Source organism: Bicyclus anynana, chromosome 24 (genome assembly GCF_947172395.1).
Source record: "Bicyclus anynana chromosome 24, ilBicAnyn1.1, whole genome shotgun sequence".
Taxonomy (NCBI): Eukaryota; Metazoa; Arthropoda; class Insecta; order Lepidoptera; family Nymphalidae; genus Bicyclus; species Bicyclus anynana.
The window spans coordinates 432,464-451,015 of record NC_069106.1 but is presented as its reverse complement, the minus strand read 5'-3'; the positions used below and the strand labels follow the sequence as shown (position 1 = coordinate 451,015).

Genomic DNA, 18,552 nt, shown 5'->3' with positions numbered 1-18,552 from the left:
TTTTTAAATAAAATATCAAGAATCCCTAAACAGAAAAAATACTGCAAACTGTACCGTCAGTTTAAAACAAAAATTAAGAGTTCCTAAACGTATCTTTTATATAAAAGCCTGCAAACTGTACAATCAGCATCATTAAAGTTGCTCCATATAAAAGTAATAAAATGAAAGCTTTATTACATCTTTGCAAGCACGAAAGGTTATATTTCAAACGACTGTAAGAAAAATGATTTTATATAGCATCATATAATATCTTATTAATGTATGTTAACTTTTAGATAGAGCCGTGATAGTCCAGTGGAATTGACCTCTGCCTCCGATTCCGGAGGGTGTTGGTTCGAATCCGGTCCGGGGCATGCACCTCCAACTTTTCAGTTGTGTGCATTTTAAAAAATTAAATATTACGTGTCTCAAACGGTGAAGGAAAACATGGTGAGGAAACCTGCATACCAGAGAATTTTCTTAATTCTCTGCGTGTGTGAAGTGCCAATCCGAATTCGGCCAGCGTGGTGGACTATTGGCCTAACTCCTCTCATGAGGAGACTTGAGCTCAGCAGTGAGCCGAATATGGGTTGATAACGACGATGTAAACTTTTAAGTACGAGTAATACAACTTAATATTTGACCCAGCAAACGCATTTTTAACGCTATTAAAAATAAGGGTTGATGGTAGACGGGGCAAAATTTAGGGTTATATGTATTCGATAATGTCACATCATAAAGAAATAAAAAATGTTGTCAACAAAATATAAGTCAGCCCACGCTCTTACATATTATCTCATTTACGATATTTGCTATTATCTAAAACCATCAGGGAACAACCACAAAAGTTACTTATTGAAGTTACCAAAAAGAGACAGACTTTCAGTTTTCTAAAGTCTACTCTCTAAAGGTCTAACCGTTACAAGATTTAAAACCAGTAGATGATTATATTGCACAATACATTTATTTAATAGATAAAGAAAAAATCATGTAAACTAATCTCTATATAAGTCGAAGTGTTTGTGTATTAAGACATGTACGCATTTAGTAGCAAACGAAACAACTTAAAATTCGATGCTATGCCGGTATCTTGCCAAGTCCTTATAGTAATTTAAAAACAGATGCCAAGAATTGGAATGGTTTCCAACAAATCCCACGAGCGTTTCCCAGTTCATTTATAGTTTCAGCACGAATGAGCAGCCGTGTCTCGGAAAACTGACCAATGGGGTGACCTAAATTATTTGATTTTACATTTCAAACTTGGAATGAACCAATAGACGAAGAGATGACTCATATGTATCATCATAGGAGCCGTAGGACGTTCAGTGTTGGGCATTGGTCCGTTAGAAAGACTTTTGTTTTAAGCCGAATGCATCCAGCGATTCCCTGCAACCCGATTGATGTCGTTGATCCACAGTAGTGGGGATATCCACAAAAACTATGCTCTACGGTGCCGGGTCGTCATTGCAACTCTTTGGGTCCTCAATATATCATATAAACCACTACATTAGTTGATTTATTTTGATATTATCCAAGCGAAAACGTCACCCAGAGCCAAAACTGTACCTCTGATGTCGACTCTACAACGATCAATGTTCACATGAACCACGACAAAATGAACATAAAAACTGAGATTCAGTGAACTAGTTTATGAATGATTAAAGAATAACATTTTTATACGCACGAGATAAATAAATGGAATTTTATTCATCAGCTCAAAATTGCTAAAGCTTTTAATTCAATATTGAAAATTTTCAAACCGCAAACATTTGTCCAATTTAATCCTCGTACCGAATTATACCGAATTGATTAATTTCGTGTAATATTCCCTGAATGTATAATCAGCTGATAGTAGCTTTTGATGTTCGAATCGTGAATTGCAAGGTATCGAGTTCAATTATCTATTGTAATCCGAAGCTGAATACATTAAAGCCTTCCTAATACAGGAATTAATATATATAATTACTTAAAATTAGAACTTATGGATACATTAGTTAGGTAAATGAAGGGTTATAGTATAACCTGAACTTATTTCTCGGTTACAAAGAAATAAATTCAAGTTTAAAGTTAATCTGAAAAATTAAGACACGAATAAAATAAATGGACTTACCTATGAAGTTCATCTTGAATGCACTATGTAAATTGACTACAACCCTAAACTAACAACTCGCCATAACAAAGCGCCGATATAAAAATATCTTAAAATCTTTAACTATCTTTAATTAATTTTGAGCACCAAATTTTTTTTTCTATAGAAAATACATGATACGTATCGTTAAACTAGTACTAGGATAGCAGAAAGAAGTGAGAAGTTGTTCGAGAAATTACATTGTGGACACGACACGACCCTCCGTCGCGAGAGGCGGCAGGCCAATGCTGGATTTTCCGTTACGCACCCCTATTTATGCAGGCAAACCCACACAGGCGCAGTGGCTCTCACACCCCTCACCCACACAGGCGCGGTTAAGTGGGTGCAAAAGGAAATGGAGGAGCTATTGTCAATCTGTAATGGGGAAGGAAAGTTGGTTCGCGTCAATTTGTGTCTATAATGATTGTAATTGCCGATATTCGCTCTGCGTCAGAAATATAAACGCGAAATCTCTCGGGGCTTTATGGAGCCCTGGTACCTAATTTTCTTCCTATTCAATATTTTACCGAAAGTAAAAATCATTCTAATGAATAATTTTAATCTTCGTATTGTCGGAAAATTTAAGCAAATGTTATAAAAATGTAGTTCGATTTCCAGAAAATTGTAAGCGTGAAAAAAGCCTGACGCAATGCGAAACATTCTTTTTTCGGCAGTTAATTTTGAGCAGGTAGAGTATATAAAAAAGGGTCCAGTAGACCTTTTTAAAAAAACCCATTCGCCGATCGCCAATACAAAATGGTTCCTATAAATAAAAGAGTAAGTAAGAAAAATTGGTTGTATATTTTATTTTCCCTTCACGCACACAACGGCAGAGCGAGGCTGTTTTGCGCATGTGTGACGTAAGAACAAAGAGGTCGCCGACAGGGGGCGGGGCTACGTGCTAGTGTGAGTGCGTTAAATCTTTTATAGGTCGATGCATTAAGTAATTTAGTATTATGGCTTGCATTTGACAGAGGGAATATACGCTTTCTGTGACTCGACTGGCGCTTACTTTAAAATGAATCCAAGCGAACAAATCTTGAGTAGGTAACCCGAGTTAGTTGCTACTAAAGTAGTTGCGTTAGACCTTTGACTTTTGAAAAGACTTTTTTTTGTTTCTACTTTATATGATTTTTGTGTAGAAAAGCTCTTATGCACATATATCATGTGTCTAAAGTTAATAGCATATACACAAAACTTCATATATGTAGCTAAGTAAGTCATCAATTCATTTTTGTTAATTATTTATTAACTTATTAAAACCGATACCTAAACCTAACCCATGTTTAAACCGTAAAAAGTGAAATAATTACTCAAAAAAGATGATATATAATGTGAGAGTAGCACAACCCAGGACTCGAACTCAGGACCTCGTAATTTAGGATCATTTTGAAAAAAATATTATTAAAGATGCTCATTTTCGGTACAGCCAAGTGCCGCTTCCCCTCCCCTCTTAACGGTCGTCTATATTTATTTACGGGTGCGTGAAAAAGTCAGTGATCTATGATTAAATTGAAAGGAAACTTGATAGTGCGAATCATAAACGAAGAGCGGGAACGCTTCGTAGAAATCTAAGGGACAACTACTAGTAAGAATACAGATAACTACAATGCCTGGCAGTTTTATAGTAAAGGAGTAAAGGAGGAATTAGAACAAAGACTTTTTATTGATATTGCTTCATCATTATCAGCCGATGGATAATTTTTGCTGGACACAGGCCTCTTTGAAAAGCCGATGGACGTCGGGGTCCCAAGGTGCTGACATGGCAACCCCACACTAGAATGTGCAGTGTTGTTCGACCCCTCACCATGTGGACTGACGACATCAAGCGAGTCGCAGATATTCGCTGGATGCAGGTAGCTCAGGATCGTGATGTTTAGAAGTACCTAACAAAGGCCTATTACCTGCATATATAGGCCATTTCTGGACTTCCAAACACTAACAGAGAAGAGAAGCCTTATTAACAAAAATATACACAGAAGTATTACATCCCCAATCGATCTGTGTCACAAAGCGTCCCGCATGCAAATGAATTAATTCATTTCAAATTAAATAAGGTCGTGTAATAAACGAGGAATTCGTGCGGATTAAAGAGTTGTCTGCAATGACGCGCCTTTTAATATAATATTCAAATTGAGCAAACAACTGCGAAATAGTTAGACGTGCGGCGTTGTGCCGATGAGCCAAGCGTGAGTCGATATTTGCTGCCTCATTATGGTCTGAGTTGGGAATTTGCTTTGTAAGGTTTAGGTTCGATTTCCAGCTTTTGTCAGTTAAATAGTGATGTTATATTTGACATTGGACATGTAGGTTCTACTGGACAAAGCTTATTACAGGAACGTTAATTGTAGTAGGACTTTTTGTGACAAGGCTCATCCAGAGATGCACTAGCGCTATGTTTATTACCGTGGCTAAGTTCGAATGTTTTTTGTTTTGGATTAGTACTCACTATACAACAAAGTTTACTGAATCTATGCGAATATTATAAAGAGGTAAAGTTTGTGGTATTGTCAGTTGTCACGGTTATCTCTGGATTAATGAACCGATTTTCATACCATTTAACTATACATTTTTTTTATGGAGCTCTTTACACGACAAAAACGATTACAACAATGAAACATCGATTTTATTGAAACAGTTTATATAAACGCGTTAGATCGTTGTTACTTGATCTTTGACAGAGGGGTAACGTCTAGCAAGACAGGTCTCTATATAATTCTTCTGAGGCTATGGAAGAGTGAGGCTTTATGGAACAGGCACGATTATACCCAAAAGAAGCTCTCAACAATGCTATTTAAAGATATTTTTATTTGTTGAGATAGTTTTCCGTACCTACTACATTACTTACTTAAAATGAATAGTAAATAACCTGCCACAGAATCAAATAGTAATAACAATATAATAAAGAGAACCTCTTAGGCTTTTCCCTTCGCAAATCTACAGAACTAAAAAACCTTGTCGTCCCTTTCACACATATTTTAAATTAATGTTCTTTCTCGCTCTGAAAGTAAGGTTTTATGTGCAATAAAGCTTTTAGTGATTTGAAATATAAAGGGCAGAATACGTGAGGCTGTTGAGTTGGGAATATAACCAGTTTGCGAAGACGTCATGGGAATGAAGTGTAATATAATATAGTGGGTAAAGTGACATTTCTCGTGGAAACAAGGAAGGCTTTATTAAAAAGCGGCTCAGTCGGAGAATGTATACGTGTGAAGTTTTAATAACGAGTACAGGGTCATGAAATAAAGTCGACCCATTCTTATATGCTTTGCCTCAATAACTCAACGACTCGAATCCGAGCGGTCGTGAGTATAATTGTTCCTCGCTGGACTATTGTCGTACTCCTATAGTCTATACTAACTAATTGGAGGGAAGCGGGAATATTGGTCATGTTTTAAAAATATGGCATATATTTTTTTATTTTGAGATATTATTCATTCGCCAACTTAGCAGCTCCTTCATTGGATTTTAAGTTTGATCTTCAAAGGTGTTTTTTGAAGGTTTCCCACGAAGCTAAGTGACTGGAAATCATGTTGTGAAAAAAGTAATAAGTGTTTATTTTTATTTCAACTTTATCTCGTACGTAAAAATACGAGTTTAATAAAATAAATAAAGAAACATGACATTAAGTAAGAAACACATTTTCTAAATTAGTAGTATGAATTCAGTTTCCTAATTAATAAAAATCCATTACCTCAATAACCACGTACGAGTATGCTGTGTATATTTCGTGTTATTTACCTGAAAAAGAAATAAAATACGTTAATAATATTCATAGAAACATTGAAACCAAGGCAGAAATGGTCTACGAAAATAACTGCCATCACTATACGTAGAGGCATTGCTACGCCGTAGCACAGGCGTAGAACAATCGAGCTGACGTTTAGTGTTCTCTTGTTGGTTGATCAAGTTGATCAACCATTGAACCGAAGATAATGAAGCTTTGCATACAAATCATCTTGGACGAGCTATGCTCCACAGTTTCGTCTGCAGTAAAATCACTTTGCATAAATGTAAAAACTATCAAATAATTTATAATTCTCTTTTAACTTCAACAAACGTAGAAATATTAAAAAGCTTGAAGTAAAGGATACCGGACACAATCGGACGTGAACTTCCATGATACACTTCCCCAAATGCGGATTCAGGATGATTTAGTTTAATTTTCCAACAATCACAACTAGATGTTAATGATAAATCACGAGGATTACCGTATATAGTGCTCTTCGAGGTATAAAGGTCTGTAATTGTTTCCAATTCGGGACTAATATTGAGAATTATTCGGAATAAAGAAATATATAATATTTTCATGACCCAGGGTATTATTGTTACATTATGATGTACCCAGGATATTTGATCTGTAGCCGCTGGCTAAATGAAGTTTCAATGGCTCTGCGTTAAAAGGGCCACAATCAACACCATAACCGTGGTTCAATCCCCACCTGCGGGACTATTGTCGCAATCACAGCACAGCCTTTTCTTTTTAGTACTAGACTACAAAATTAGTAAACGAGGCAAATAAATACTTAATCTATAAAGACACACTAATATACAAGCGAAACTTTGTGTGTGTGTGTCGGAAAAATCCATGTTTCCCGTGGGATTTGGAAAAAACTGAATTACACGTGGACGAAGTCGCGGGCGTCCGCTAGTTACAAATAATGATAAAGCAACGATTGTGATTCGATTTCTATTATTTCTGTTTTATTGCCCAATATCAATTTTCATAGTAGGTAAAAGTAATACAGGACTCGAACCCGGAACCTACCGGTCAGCCATTGGTCTCTCGGCAGTTAAGCATACGAGCAGTAGTGAGTGGCATAAAGGCGCGCGCACATAAACGGGCCACGCGCCGATAAAGGCACTCGCCGCTTATTTCATTTACAATTCATTTGATGTACTTAGCGAGGGCGCACAGGGCTGCCAACTATAGGCTTTTACATTTTTTTTAGCTTTAGAATATAGCTCATGTATTTTTAGGAATGGGCGAAATACAAAACGTAGTTATATAAAAGAAGAAAGTAATGTAACGACTAAAATCGTGAAATTGTTTGAATTGTTGTGGGCTCTTCTTGAACCAAGGTGCGTTTGGGACCCTCGCAACTTTATTTTTATTTATTGACTTTAATTATCCATCCATTAAATTATGACATAGCTTGGAGCTTGTAAACTAAGCCTAATTAAAATAAATGAATTACGAGTTTTTTTTATGTTCTTTTAAGTTTCTGGGCAAACCAAATACAGGGCATTCTCATTAAAGACCAGGTTACTTAAACCTATGAATCTATGTACTTGTATGAAATTTATTTATTTTTAATTTAAAAAATATTACTGTAAAAGCACACAAAAAATTATATTTGAAAATTGAATTCTCAAGTATTCGAATATTTATGTATATTCAATGCCTGTTTTCAAGTTTTCAAGTGTATGCACCAACAGCTGAAAGCACTCAAGATGAGTGTGAAAAATTTTACGAGGATATTAACGCGATACTTAAACTTGTTAAAAAACATGAGATTATTATAGTGATGGGCGATTTTAACGCCAAAGTTGGAGAGACTCTTGTGCACAACATCGTCGGTCAATATGGCCTCGGTGAGAGAAACGAGAGGGGTGACCGCCTAATAGAGTTCTGTACAGAGCATACTTTAACCGTAATGAATACTTGGTTTAAACTACCAAAGAGGCGTTTATATACGTGGCAATCCCCAGCACACACAGATGGTAAAATTATAAGAAACCAAATTGACTACATATGTGTAAATCAGCGATATCGCAATGCCATTACTAGCGTTAAAACATATCCAGGGGTTGATATCCACTCGGATCACAATCCACTTACTTGTAAAATTAGGCTAAAACTAAAGAAAGTGCAAAAACGTAATAGTAGTAATAAAGTCCTTGATATTCTTAGGTTGACAGACGACAGAATCAATGAACAATTCTCGAAGCAAACTGACGAAGTTAACACAACAGATAGTATACAGACAGAGTGTGTTGAGACCTTATGGAGTAATATTAAGGAGACTTTGTTAAATTCGGCTGAACAAACACTTGGTTATAGGGAGTATGTAAGCAGAAAACCTTGGATAACGGAAGAAATTTTAAAACTTTTCGATGAGCGTAAACAGAATAAGTTATGCGCAGACACTTATAAGCAAATTAATAGCAAGCTTGAGCTTAAAATTCGTGAAGCAAAAGAGAGGGATTTAATAACTCAGTGCCAAATAATCGAACATCTAGAAGCCACACATCAGTATGGTGAATTACACAAGGCCTTAAAAAGACTGTCTTCAGGTATAAAACCCTCTAGCCCTAGTACCATTTTGGATTTGAAAGGTAATCTTTTAATTACATTAGAAGACAAACTTAATAGATGGGAAGAATACATACAGAATCTTTTTCACGATTGCAGACCCGCTCAGCATGATTTTAGTTCACCATTGTCATTGTCAGGACCACCAATTTTGTTAGAAGAGCTAGATTATGCACTTGCATATATGAAATCAGGCAAAGCTACCGGAGAAGATGGAATTCCTACAGAACTTTTAAAGCACATGGGAAACAGGATGAAAAACAAAATGGTTACACTGTTTAATATAATTTATGACTCCGGGGTTATCCCAAAAGACTTGCTTCGTTCTGCATTTGTACCTATACCTAAAAAATCAAAGGCAGTAAAGTGTGAGGACTACCGTACTATAAGCTTGATGAGTCATACAATGAAGGTATTGTTGAAAATTATCTACAACCGCGTTAAAAGTAAATGCTTAGAAGGCTTAAGTTCTGAACAATTTGGCTTCAGACCTGGTATAGGAACTCGGGAGGCCATCTTTGCACTTAATTGTCTTGCGGAACGGGCAATTGAACACCAGCAGTGTGTCTATTTATGTTTTATAGACTACGAGAAAGCGTTTGATCGTGTCCAGCATCATAAGTTGATGGAGATTCTCGATAGAAAAGGACTAGATGAAAAAGACCGCAGACTAATCGGGAATCTCTATTGGTACCAGGAAGCTGCCATTAAAATTGAAGGTAAGCTATCCGAATGGAGACCGATTAAGAGAGGAGTCCGACAAGGATGCATACTATCCCCATTACTCTTCAATCTTTATTCGGAGGACATCCTTACCGACTTATTAAGGAATCATCCTGAGGGAATAAATGTTAACGGACAACGAGTCAACAATATCAGATACGCGGATGATACTGTGCTTATAGCTAATTCAGAAAGCGGGTTGCAGATTTTATTAGAGCATGTGGCTAATGCTGGTGATCTAATGGGACTGAATATCAATATTAGTAAAACCAAAGCAATGGTTATAGCGAAAACTGAGGTTCCACTTCCCAAAATATATCTACGTAGACAGATGCTCCCAGCAGTTAATAAATTTAAATACTTGGGCCGATACTTCACATCTGACTTGGACCATCAAGAAGAAATAAAATGCAGAATTGGACAAGGAAAGGCTGCATTTTATAAAATGTCCAAATCCTTATGTGACCCCAAGATTCCTTTCCCTACAAGATATCGCGTTCTTAAATGTTATGTTTGGTCCACTCTTTTATATGGGTGCGAGACATGGGTCCTAAAAAAAAGAGTGTTGTCGACGGTTGCAAGCTTTTGAGATGTGGGGGCTAAGGAAAATGTTCAAAATTTCCTGGAAAGACTTCGTCTCGAATGATCAAGTTTTAAAAAGAGCCAATTGTAACCGAAGCCTCATGACAACCATTAAGAGGAGGAAAATCGCATTTTTCGGGCATCTGCAACGGGGATCCCTCTATGAGTTTCCTAGGTTGATCCTAGAAGGTAAGATACCCGGAAAACGTGCTCCAGGAAGACAGCGGAGAAAGTGGATAGATGATGTCAAAGAGTGGACCAAGTTAACATATACACAGCTTAAAAATACTGCAAAAGACCGGAAGAGTTTTCTACACATGACCGCCAAACTTCAGCTGGAAGAAGGCACCTAATGATGATGATGAATGCCTGTTTATTATTTAAATATGTATTATTGATATGATTTTTATGTATTTTTCTTTATTTAAATACATAATATTCAGGGAAGGAGTTGTTTATAACTTAATGCTAGTTTGTGTGAAAGAAAAATAATTTCCCAGAGCTGACAACCCTACAGGCGCCGGTGTAAGGATACGGAACAAGCGGTTTCGGTAAATACGTTTTCTTATTCCATCCCCCTTCACCCCCTGACATCCCCACACTCGCCACCACACGTTCGCCATGATAAGTGTTAATGGTTTGTTTGGGTTTCTAATTAGAATAACTCGGCGGAATTTTTCGCAATTCACCCCCGGTGGGAAACATCGAGGGTGGGAAACCTAAGAGAAAATCATTCAGATCTGTGTTATATATCATTAAGATGTGTATCTCACTGATAATATATATAAATGAGTATGTAGGTTTGTTTCATTTACGCTACGCGACTTCAAAAAAGGAGTATGTTCTCAATGCGATGTGTATATGATGTGATGTACGTGTATGAAAATTTCTTTTTTTGTTTCAAAAAGTATACTTTCAATAATGATCTCATTTGATTTTCATGAAAATCAGTTCAGTAATTTTGTGTAAAAATAACGAAATTGCCTGTACTGTGGCGCTTTCAATCACTATGCTAGTACACACTAAAAACAGAAAAATAAAATCTTTTTAACAAAAAAAAAATGAACCGACTTTAAAACCACAAAAATTCACTAAAAAGCGAAAACTAACATTGTATATGCTACCTTCTGATCATTTTGAAGGCGGTGCCAACACAGTGATGCATATCTTTCATTCCATATCTTTATAGTACGTATAAGGGATTACGAAGTAAACCACACGTTCCCAAAGGGACAATAATAAGTAGCGGTGCAGATCGCTGCGATGTCTAGTTGTCCTAATTACAATAAAAAAGTTAGTAGCTTTTGCTAACAAAGCTTTTTGAAGTAAATTAATAATTATCACTTAACATAATACAGTTTTATCAGATACGAGTAGGTTTATGTATGTATAGAACTTGCTTAATTCTCAAGTTAACTGTTTTATTGTAGCTATTCAAAATATTATTAAAAAAAATATTTTTAATTTAGTTGCAGATGGAACTAACGCCTAACTTTTATTATTCTTGTATTACAGATGTTCTTTGTGTTTTGATATAATAAATAATTAATAGTTGTGCCAAAAACACTTAAACATAATGTATACAAGCACAATAGCACATACGTTAGAAAAATGTAATATGGTCAATTCAGAGCCTTTAAACAAAAAGTGGGTTAATAAACTTTCACGTTTCAGCAGTCGGGTGAAATAGTTCAATACAAAGAGGAATTCTTTAATGGTGTTTGCAAATAATGGTGATTGCGTTAGAAAGCACAAAACCAAACACAGCAAAGTATCGGCTGTCCGTCTGTGTGTTCATATGATTAGAGAGGACGGTAAGTGATCCAAATACGCTTAACTAGCCGACGGGCGAACGCTTTTAGTGGCTAGTGTCGATCAATTAACTGGGATTTTTCTTAGATAAATCATTTGGTGCAATCTACAAGTTTGAGCGATTTGTGATCTTTAAAAAAAAATCAAAATCGAGATTCATTTATTTGAAGTATGTGCATGCACTTTTGAAACGTCTGGTGGTCTACTCATCGTACCACTGATTTTTATATTACAATGTTATGCACAATTTTCCTAGTTTTCCGTTTCGTAAGAACTATACAAAGTATCTAAAAACTTAGAAACCACTAAAAAACTCTAAAACGACTTTGTTGGTCTATTGGTTAGTTTATGGCTTCGTATCACAAGGTTCTGGGTTCGAGTCACGGGTCAAGCTATGAAATACTGAGCTTTAAGGTCTGCTAAGGAATTTTCAGTAAAATTTCTCAACAATTAGGAAGTTGGTGGTGGTCGCCCTAAGCCCGCCAAACCGCATTAGTACAGTGTGGTGGGTCCTAGCTTTATAACCACTCTCGTAAAAGTCCCTACCCCGTAGTAAATGCTCTACATCCCCAGATATATTCGTAGCATCATCATCAATATCAACCCATATTCAGCTCACTGCTGAGCTCGAGTCTCCTCTCAGAATGAGAGGGGTTAGGCAAATAGTTCACCACGCTGGACCAATGCAGATTGGCAGACTTTACACACGCAGAGAATTAAGAAAATTCTCTGGTATTTAGGTTGCCTCACGATGTTTTCCCTTCACCGTTTGAGACACGTGATGTTTAATTTTTTTTGCACACAACTGAAAAGTTGGAGGTGTATGCCCTGGACCAGATTCTAACACACAACCTCCAGAATTGGAGGCAGAGGTCATATCCACTGGGCTATCACGGCATTTTCGTAGAATACTCGTATAAATACAAAGATTACGATTTTTTTAAAGTAGTCGGGGTATTTCTCAAAGCCTTATACTTTTCTTCTTTTCGAGTTTTAATTGAAAAAGACTATCTGGAGCCGCGAGTGCGCGTCACTTGCAGCGCCTGACCAAGTGGCCACTTCTCTGTGAATGTAAGCTAATTCAAGATGGCGCCTTTTAGCGGTTTTTTCTTTTAGCGGTATTTGCACTCCAACGCATTCCTATTAGCGAGAAAATGCATTTGTTTTATTTGTCCTCTCTTTCTATTAGCTGGAAAATGGTATTTGTTTGTGTTTGCTGTCTCTGTCGTGAGAGCTTTCTGTATTAGAGATAACGGGATATTTTTAAAGTAACTGCAAATCTTTTGTGTTTTTAAGTGTAAAAAGTGGATCTTGTGCAAATTTTGTGTGAAATTCAATATTGAGCACTTTTAAAATAATGAAACAAGTAAACAATTTTAAAATTTATAATTTCCCGTCTTCTACCGTCACGAATTTTGCTAGAGTAACGGCTTTTATGTTTCATCTCTAGTCTGCCAATCCTCATTGGGCCAGCGTGGTGGACTATAGGCCTAACCCCTCTCATTCTGAGGGAAGACTCGAGGTCAGCAGTGAGCCGAATATGGGTTGATAATGATGATGTTTCATCTCATTAGAAATTAATTTTTTGGGGATAAAAGTAGCCTATTTGTTGCTCAATAACCTTGTTTATCTTCCATTAAATACTGAAAGTCGTATTCAAATCGGTTCAATCAGATAGTGTCTTAGCATCGTATCGAGAGATGCAGAGAGCGTCTGCCAAAATCCAGAGAACGACTGACCACAAATCGATTAAGTAAATCGTTATACGAACCATTACAGGCCACTTTTGTCTCTTTAATAACTCACAATCTTACATGAACATATGATAAGTAATATGAGCACATAAGAAAACAATTATTTTGAAGCCATAGACAGACTTTTAAATTTTATTTCTATGTATCGATAATATGCAATATTTCTTATTACGACCCAAGACTTCGAACCCACAAGCTCGACCCGAATGATAATCACAAGACAAACGAGGCAGTCAGCCATACAAACAAGCATAAAATTCGCTCAAAAACATAACTTTCCTTCAGCATTACGGAACAAGTAAGAAATAAAATAATTGTGCGAACAAACATTCTGTTACAAGGAAAAATGGCTATAGTTCCAATATCGGGAGCTCCGGGTTCCATAAATTGAACAGGAAGCTGACGAAAGGCGGATATTTGGGAACTATAATAGTGATTTATCGCGGGCGCGGATGTCGGCGGATATCGCGCTCAGATCCGCCGAACGACTCCGCGGATTTGCACGATAAATGGTTTAAATTTAATCAAACGCTCCTCTTCAATCTTTTTACAAGCTTCTATTTAAGTTGCCCTGTTAGTATGTACTTTGTAGGGATTAAATAATGGAAACTTGACTTGATGCGGACTTTTATAACCACTATGGTATAACATCAACTAGATAGTAATTTATATTATTAACCCATAATATTCAGCTCACTGTTAAACATGTCTCCTCTCACAATGAGAGCGGTTAGGCCTTAGTCTACCACGCTGGCCCAATGTTGATTGGCAGACTTCACACACAACTAAAAAATTTCTCAGGTATGCAATTTTCCTTTCGATGTTTTTTCTGCACTGTTGGAGACACGGGATATTTAATTTCCTAAAATGCACATAACTGTAAAGTTGGAGGTGTATGCCCTACGAACCTTCGAATCGAAGGCAGTGGGTATATGCACTGGGCTATCACGTCTCTCTATGTGCTAGACAGAACATCAAAATAACTAAAGAAAAATATAATTAACTAGCTGACGCCGCGCGGTTTCACCCGCGTGGTTCTCGTTCCTGTAGGAATACGGGGATGTTATATAGCCTATAGCCTTTCTCGTTAAATGGGCTATCTAATATTGAAAGAATTTTTCCAATCGGACCAGTAGGTCCTGAGATTAGCGCGTTCAATCAAATAAACAAACAAACAAACAAACTCTTCAGCTTTATAATATAAGTATAGATAATAAAGCAGGTTCACCGGGTTATCAAGTATACAATAAAATGTAGAAACACAAATCTAGAACTTTTTAATCTTCTGTCACCACAACTTTTCGTTACTCGGATTGAACTATTTTGACGGCCTCCGTGGCGCAGTGGTATGCGCGGTGGATATACAAGACGGAGGTCCTGGGTTCGATCCCCGGCTGGGCCGATTAAGATTTTCTTAATTTGTCCAGGTCTGGCTGGTGGGAGGCTTCGGCCATGGCTAGTTACCACCCTACCGGCAAAGACGTACCGCCAAGCGATTTAGCGTTCCGGTACGATGCCGTGCAGAAACCGAAAGGGGTGTGGATTTACATCCTCCTCCTAACAAGTTAGCCCGCTTCCATCTTAGACTGCATCATCACTTACCATCAGGTGAGATTGTAGTCAAGGGCTAACATGTAAAGAATAAAAAAAAAAAAAACTCGTTACAAGAGAAGTAGTTACCCGTTTGTGATGTGAATATGCTTAGCAATTCCATTTCATTTTGTAAATCAGCCCTTTCATTCAATGTTATTTTAACATTGGCATTCTGTATATCAGGACCTTGTTTGAATGTAGGCAATCTCTCAAATGCATCCTGATGCTGGGTCGGCATAATCTATGCGGGTACTCCTCCCCCCGCGCGAGGCTTCGCGGCATAAATCAGGCTCGACACCGGCGCATCACTCAGGCGGGAAAAATCGACGGACGATGGAAATGGGAGTTTTCGTCATGACCTTCTGGTGTTTTTCGTTTTTCCTTTTTTATTAGAGTAAGGCTAAAGCGAAGGGTTTCTATCTAATAAATAAATGGAGTAGATTTAGGTTGTATATGATTGGTATGGGCTCTTCAGACCAATCTTAAGACTGAAAGACGCTGGGGTCCTAACTTCCAAAGTGCTAGAATGACAAATCCACGGTGGACAGCGTAGAGTCAATTTGAGTCTATTTGGTCAACTAATTGAACCGATGAAGTCAAATAAGTCACAGGCTGCCGCTGGATGGATGTGACTCAAGACCGGTAGTGCCGTTTTTGGAAACCCTTATAGAAGTCATATAGAAGAGTATCCTTATAGTACGCGGACGAAGTCGCAAGCGTCTGCTTGTATCAATACATCATCAATACATATAATGAAAATTAAAGTGTGTATTTTTAAGTGCTGATAATTATTTAGACGACACTAAAACATAATCAAAAATTCTTGTTCGTTTGTCTTTCTGTTTGTCCGGGCTAATCTCTGGACAATTCAATAGAAGATAGAGGAGATTATTAAGCAAAAGCAGGGCTACTTTTCATCCCGGAAATATCCATGGTTCCCGCGGGATATGAGAAAAAAACTGAATTTCAAGCTTCAGAAGTAGCGTGAATAGAAAAAAAAATCTCTATTCAAAGGTGATGACATGGTCTGCATAGATCATGTCAGTTAGAACGACAAGTCACGGTCATTTCAAGCCTCGTTAACGCTTGCTTTAATTACAAAACGAATGACTTGTGTAAAATATAAACTTATGATACATGAGTTTAGTGACGGGGCATGGTTAAGCTTGAATTAATGAAAGGCTTATCTACGTTTTCCATCGTGAATTTGCTCTGATTTTACATAAGTCAATATGGCGCTTAGACCCAACAGTCAGTGTTGGGTACTCCGAAGTGGTTAGTGGTTTGCGGTTTGGTGCGGCCTTGGGGTCGATAATATAGACTTTTAACGATCATTATCAAATGTTAATGTTTCATCTATTCACACCATTCTTCTGTGTTTGATTTGGTTGATATATTGATACCAAAAATCAACTTAATAGATCCAGTAGATTCGGAAAAATAATTCCGAAATGTTGTGTGTGTGTAAGTATGTTTGTTCCTCTTTTACGCTGCGGCTTCTGATGCGATTTGGTTGAAATTTGGAATCAAAATAGATTTTAATCTGGTTTAACACATATGCTACTTTTCATCCCGGAAAAATCCATGGTTCCCACGAGATTTGTGAAAAACTGAATTCCACGCGGACGAATTCGCTGGCATTTGGTATGATAATGACATGACAGTGAGTGATCTTATATGGCAGGCGTCTACGGATCCACATCGTACGTATCGGAGACATCGCATCACACGGATTTTCAACTTTTCGGTAGAGAAAATCCGTTCGATGCGATCCGTACGACTCGGATCAGTGGACGCACTTGACGTTCTATACAAAGTGTACGAAAATCCGATCGATGCGTCCGATACATATGGTGCAGATCTGTGGACGCCTGCCAATAAGAGACCCGTTTATGTACGTACAGATGTTTGGAACTCTAAAGAGGCTTAATTTTCTCATATCTTAAGCTGGACGTACAAAGATGAAATTTGGCAGGGAGGTAGTTTATAGTTAGTAGGCGTCTGCTAAGAACGGATTTTGCGATAGGATCGGATTAAGAAGGATAAAGGGCGGACGAAATCATGGGCATCCGCTAGTTAGTCAATATAGCTAGAAGATAATCCGAGTGAGAAGCTCTTATCAAATTAGATCAGGCATTATTTTTGTTATCACCTTATAACTATATTTGTAGTAGGATGTCATATATCATTGTTAACAACTTTAATCCATTCCTAGATATTTGATAGTAAAGCACATTTATCATACACGGCATAATGCATAATATTTTATTACTTTTCCCCGTCATAAGACGTACGAGGGATCAATCTTACAACAGCGTTAGGGGGCAGTTTCCTCCCTCGTGAATTAACAGGTTTATTATAACGATAGGGTGAAATCTGGGGTAATTGATTCTTACCCTTTTTGTGGTGTTTGGCAATCAACTTGACTCTGTGAGTGATATGAGTAGTTCTGTTGTTAGAACGTATGACTTAGAGCTTGCGATAGTCAGACATACCTCATTTTAAGAGTTTGTCTTGAGGCTACTGGTACAGTGGAGACTACAGATATTCAGACTGCAGAAGTCAGTCATAGACTAATAAGTAAGCAAAGAGATAATAGAATTCAAAGATGGCCGCTGGTAGCATCACGTGACAAATACGTAGCTATGCTGGCATCCGCCGGATTGTCAAATACTCTTTTTGTAAGCCTATAAAAGAAAGATACCGAGCAATTATGGAGTTTGGACTGTGGTGGCTTTTATATGTAGCAGGTTCCAAAGGTCAACACTCTCAATCGTCAATGTACTAAGTATGTACTAAGTTCTTGTTCTCATAGGAATATGGGGATAAAATATAGCCTATAGCAGTCGGGGATAGTGTAGCTTCTAACAGTTAAAGAGTTTTTCAAATCTGTTAAGTAGTTTCAGAGCCTTTTCAATACAAAATTTCCTCTTTATAATATTAGTTCATCATCATTATTAACTCATATTTGGCTCACTGCTGAGCTCGAGTCTCCTCACAGATCTGAGGTTAGACCAATAGTCCACCACGCTGGTATCACGGTACGGTTAGTATAGTTAGTATGGATTATTAAGTATATTTTCTTTGGCATTGAGAGATATTGTGAGATAAATCTAATATCAATTAGATTTATCTTACAATATCTATACGTAGTGTACAGTTACAGTAAACGTACGAACACTCAGCATTTTCTGACCATAACTCGTTCATAATTAATGACCCACCCGTCACCCCTTGATTGAGTGACCCGCACTAAATCACCGCCCGAATGTGATATGTTATGTTATGTGTGCATCAACATAACATGCTCATTAAGAGCCTAAGTCTATGTTATCTTAAGCCTGTTGTATATACATTATTCAATTACATCGCAACAGATGCTCGTCTCGTGAAAAGACCTCTGCCTTCGATTCGGAGGACGTAGATTCAAACCCGGCCCTGGGCATGCACCTCCAACTTTTCAGGTATGTGGATTTTGAGAACTTAAATATCACGTATCTCAAACGGTGAAAAAAAAACTTGCATATCTGAGAATTTTGGACCAATTCGTTTCGATTTGTCGTCTCTTGCTACGAATACTGCTGCCTTACATAAAACTGCGCGATGAGCAGTACTAGTCTACTAGGTTGCCTAAAAATCGACTAGATAGAGTGGGTACGATAATG

General features: G+C 37.4%; 1 protein-coding gene across 2 annotated transcripts in view; it reads right to left on the bottom strand.

Moving 5' to 3' along the window:
• Window positions 1-18,552, bottom strand: part of LOC112049553 (complexin) — a 322,195-nt gene that overhangs the window by 65,363 nt on the left and 238,280 nt on the right. The window contains exon 1 of one of the 2 annotated variants that reach the window (XM_024087491.2): window positions 2,090-2,358. The exons of the other annotated variant lie outside the window; for it this stretch is intronic. Coding sequence (XP_023943259.1) covers window positions 2,090-2,102 — 13 coding nt within the window. The 5' untranslated portion in view covers window positions 2,103-2,358. Of the gene's footprint in view, window positions 1-2,089; window positions 2,359-18,552 lie in introns of those variants that run through there. 2 annotated transcript variants of the gene reach the window in all.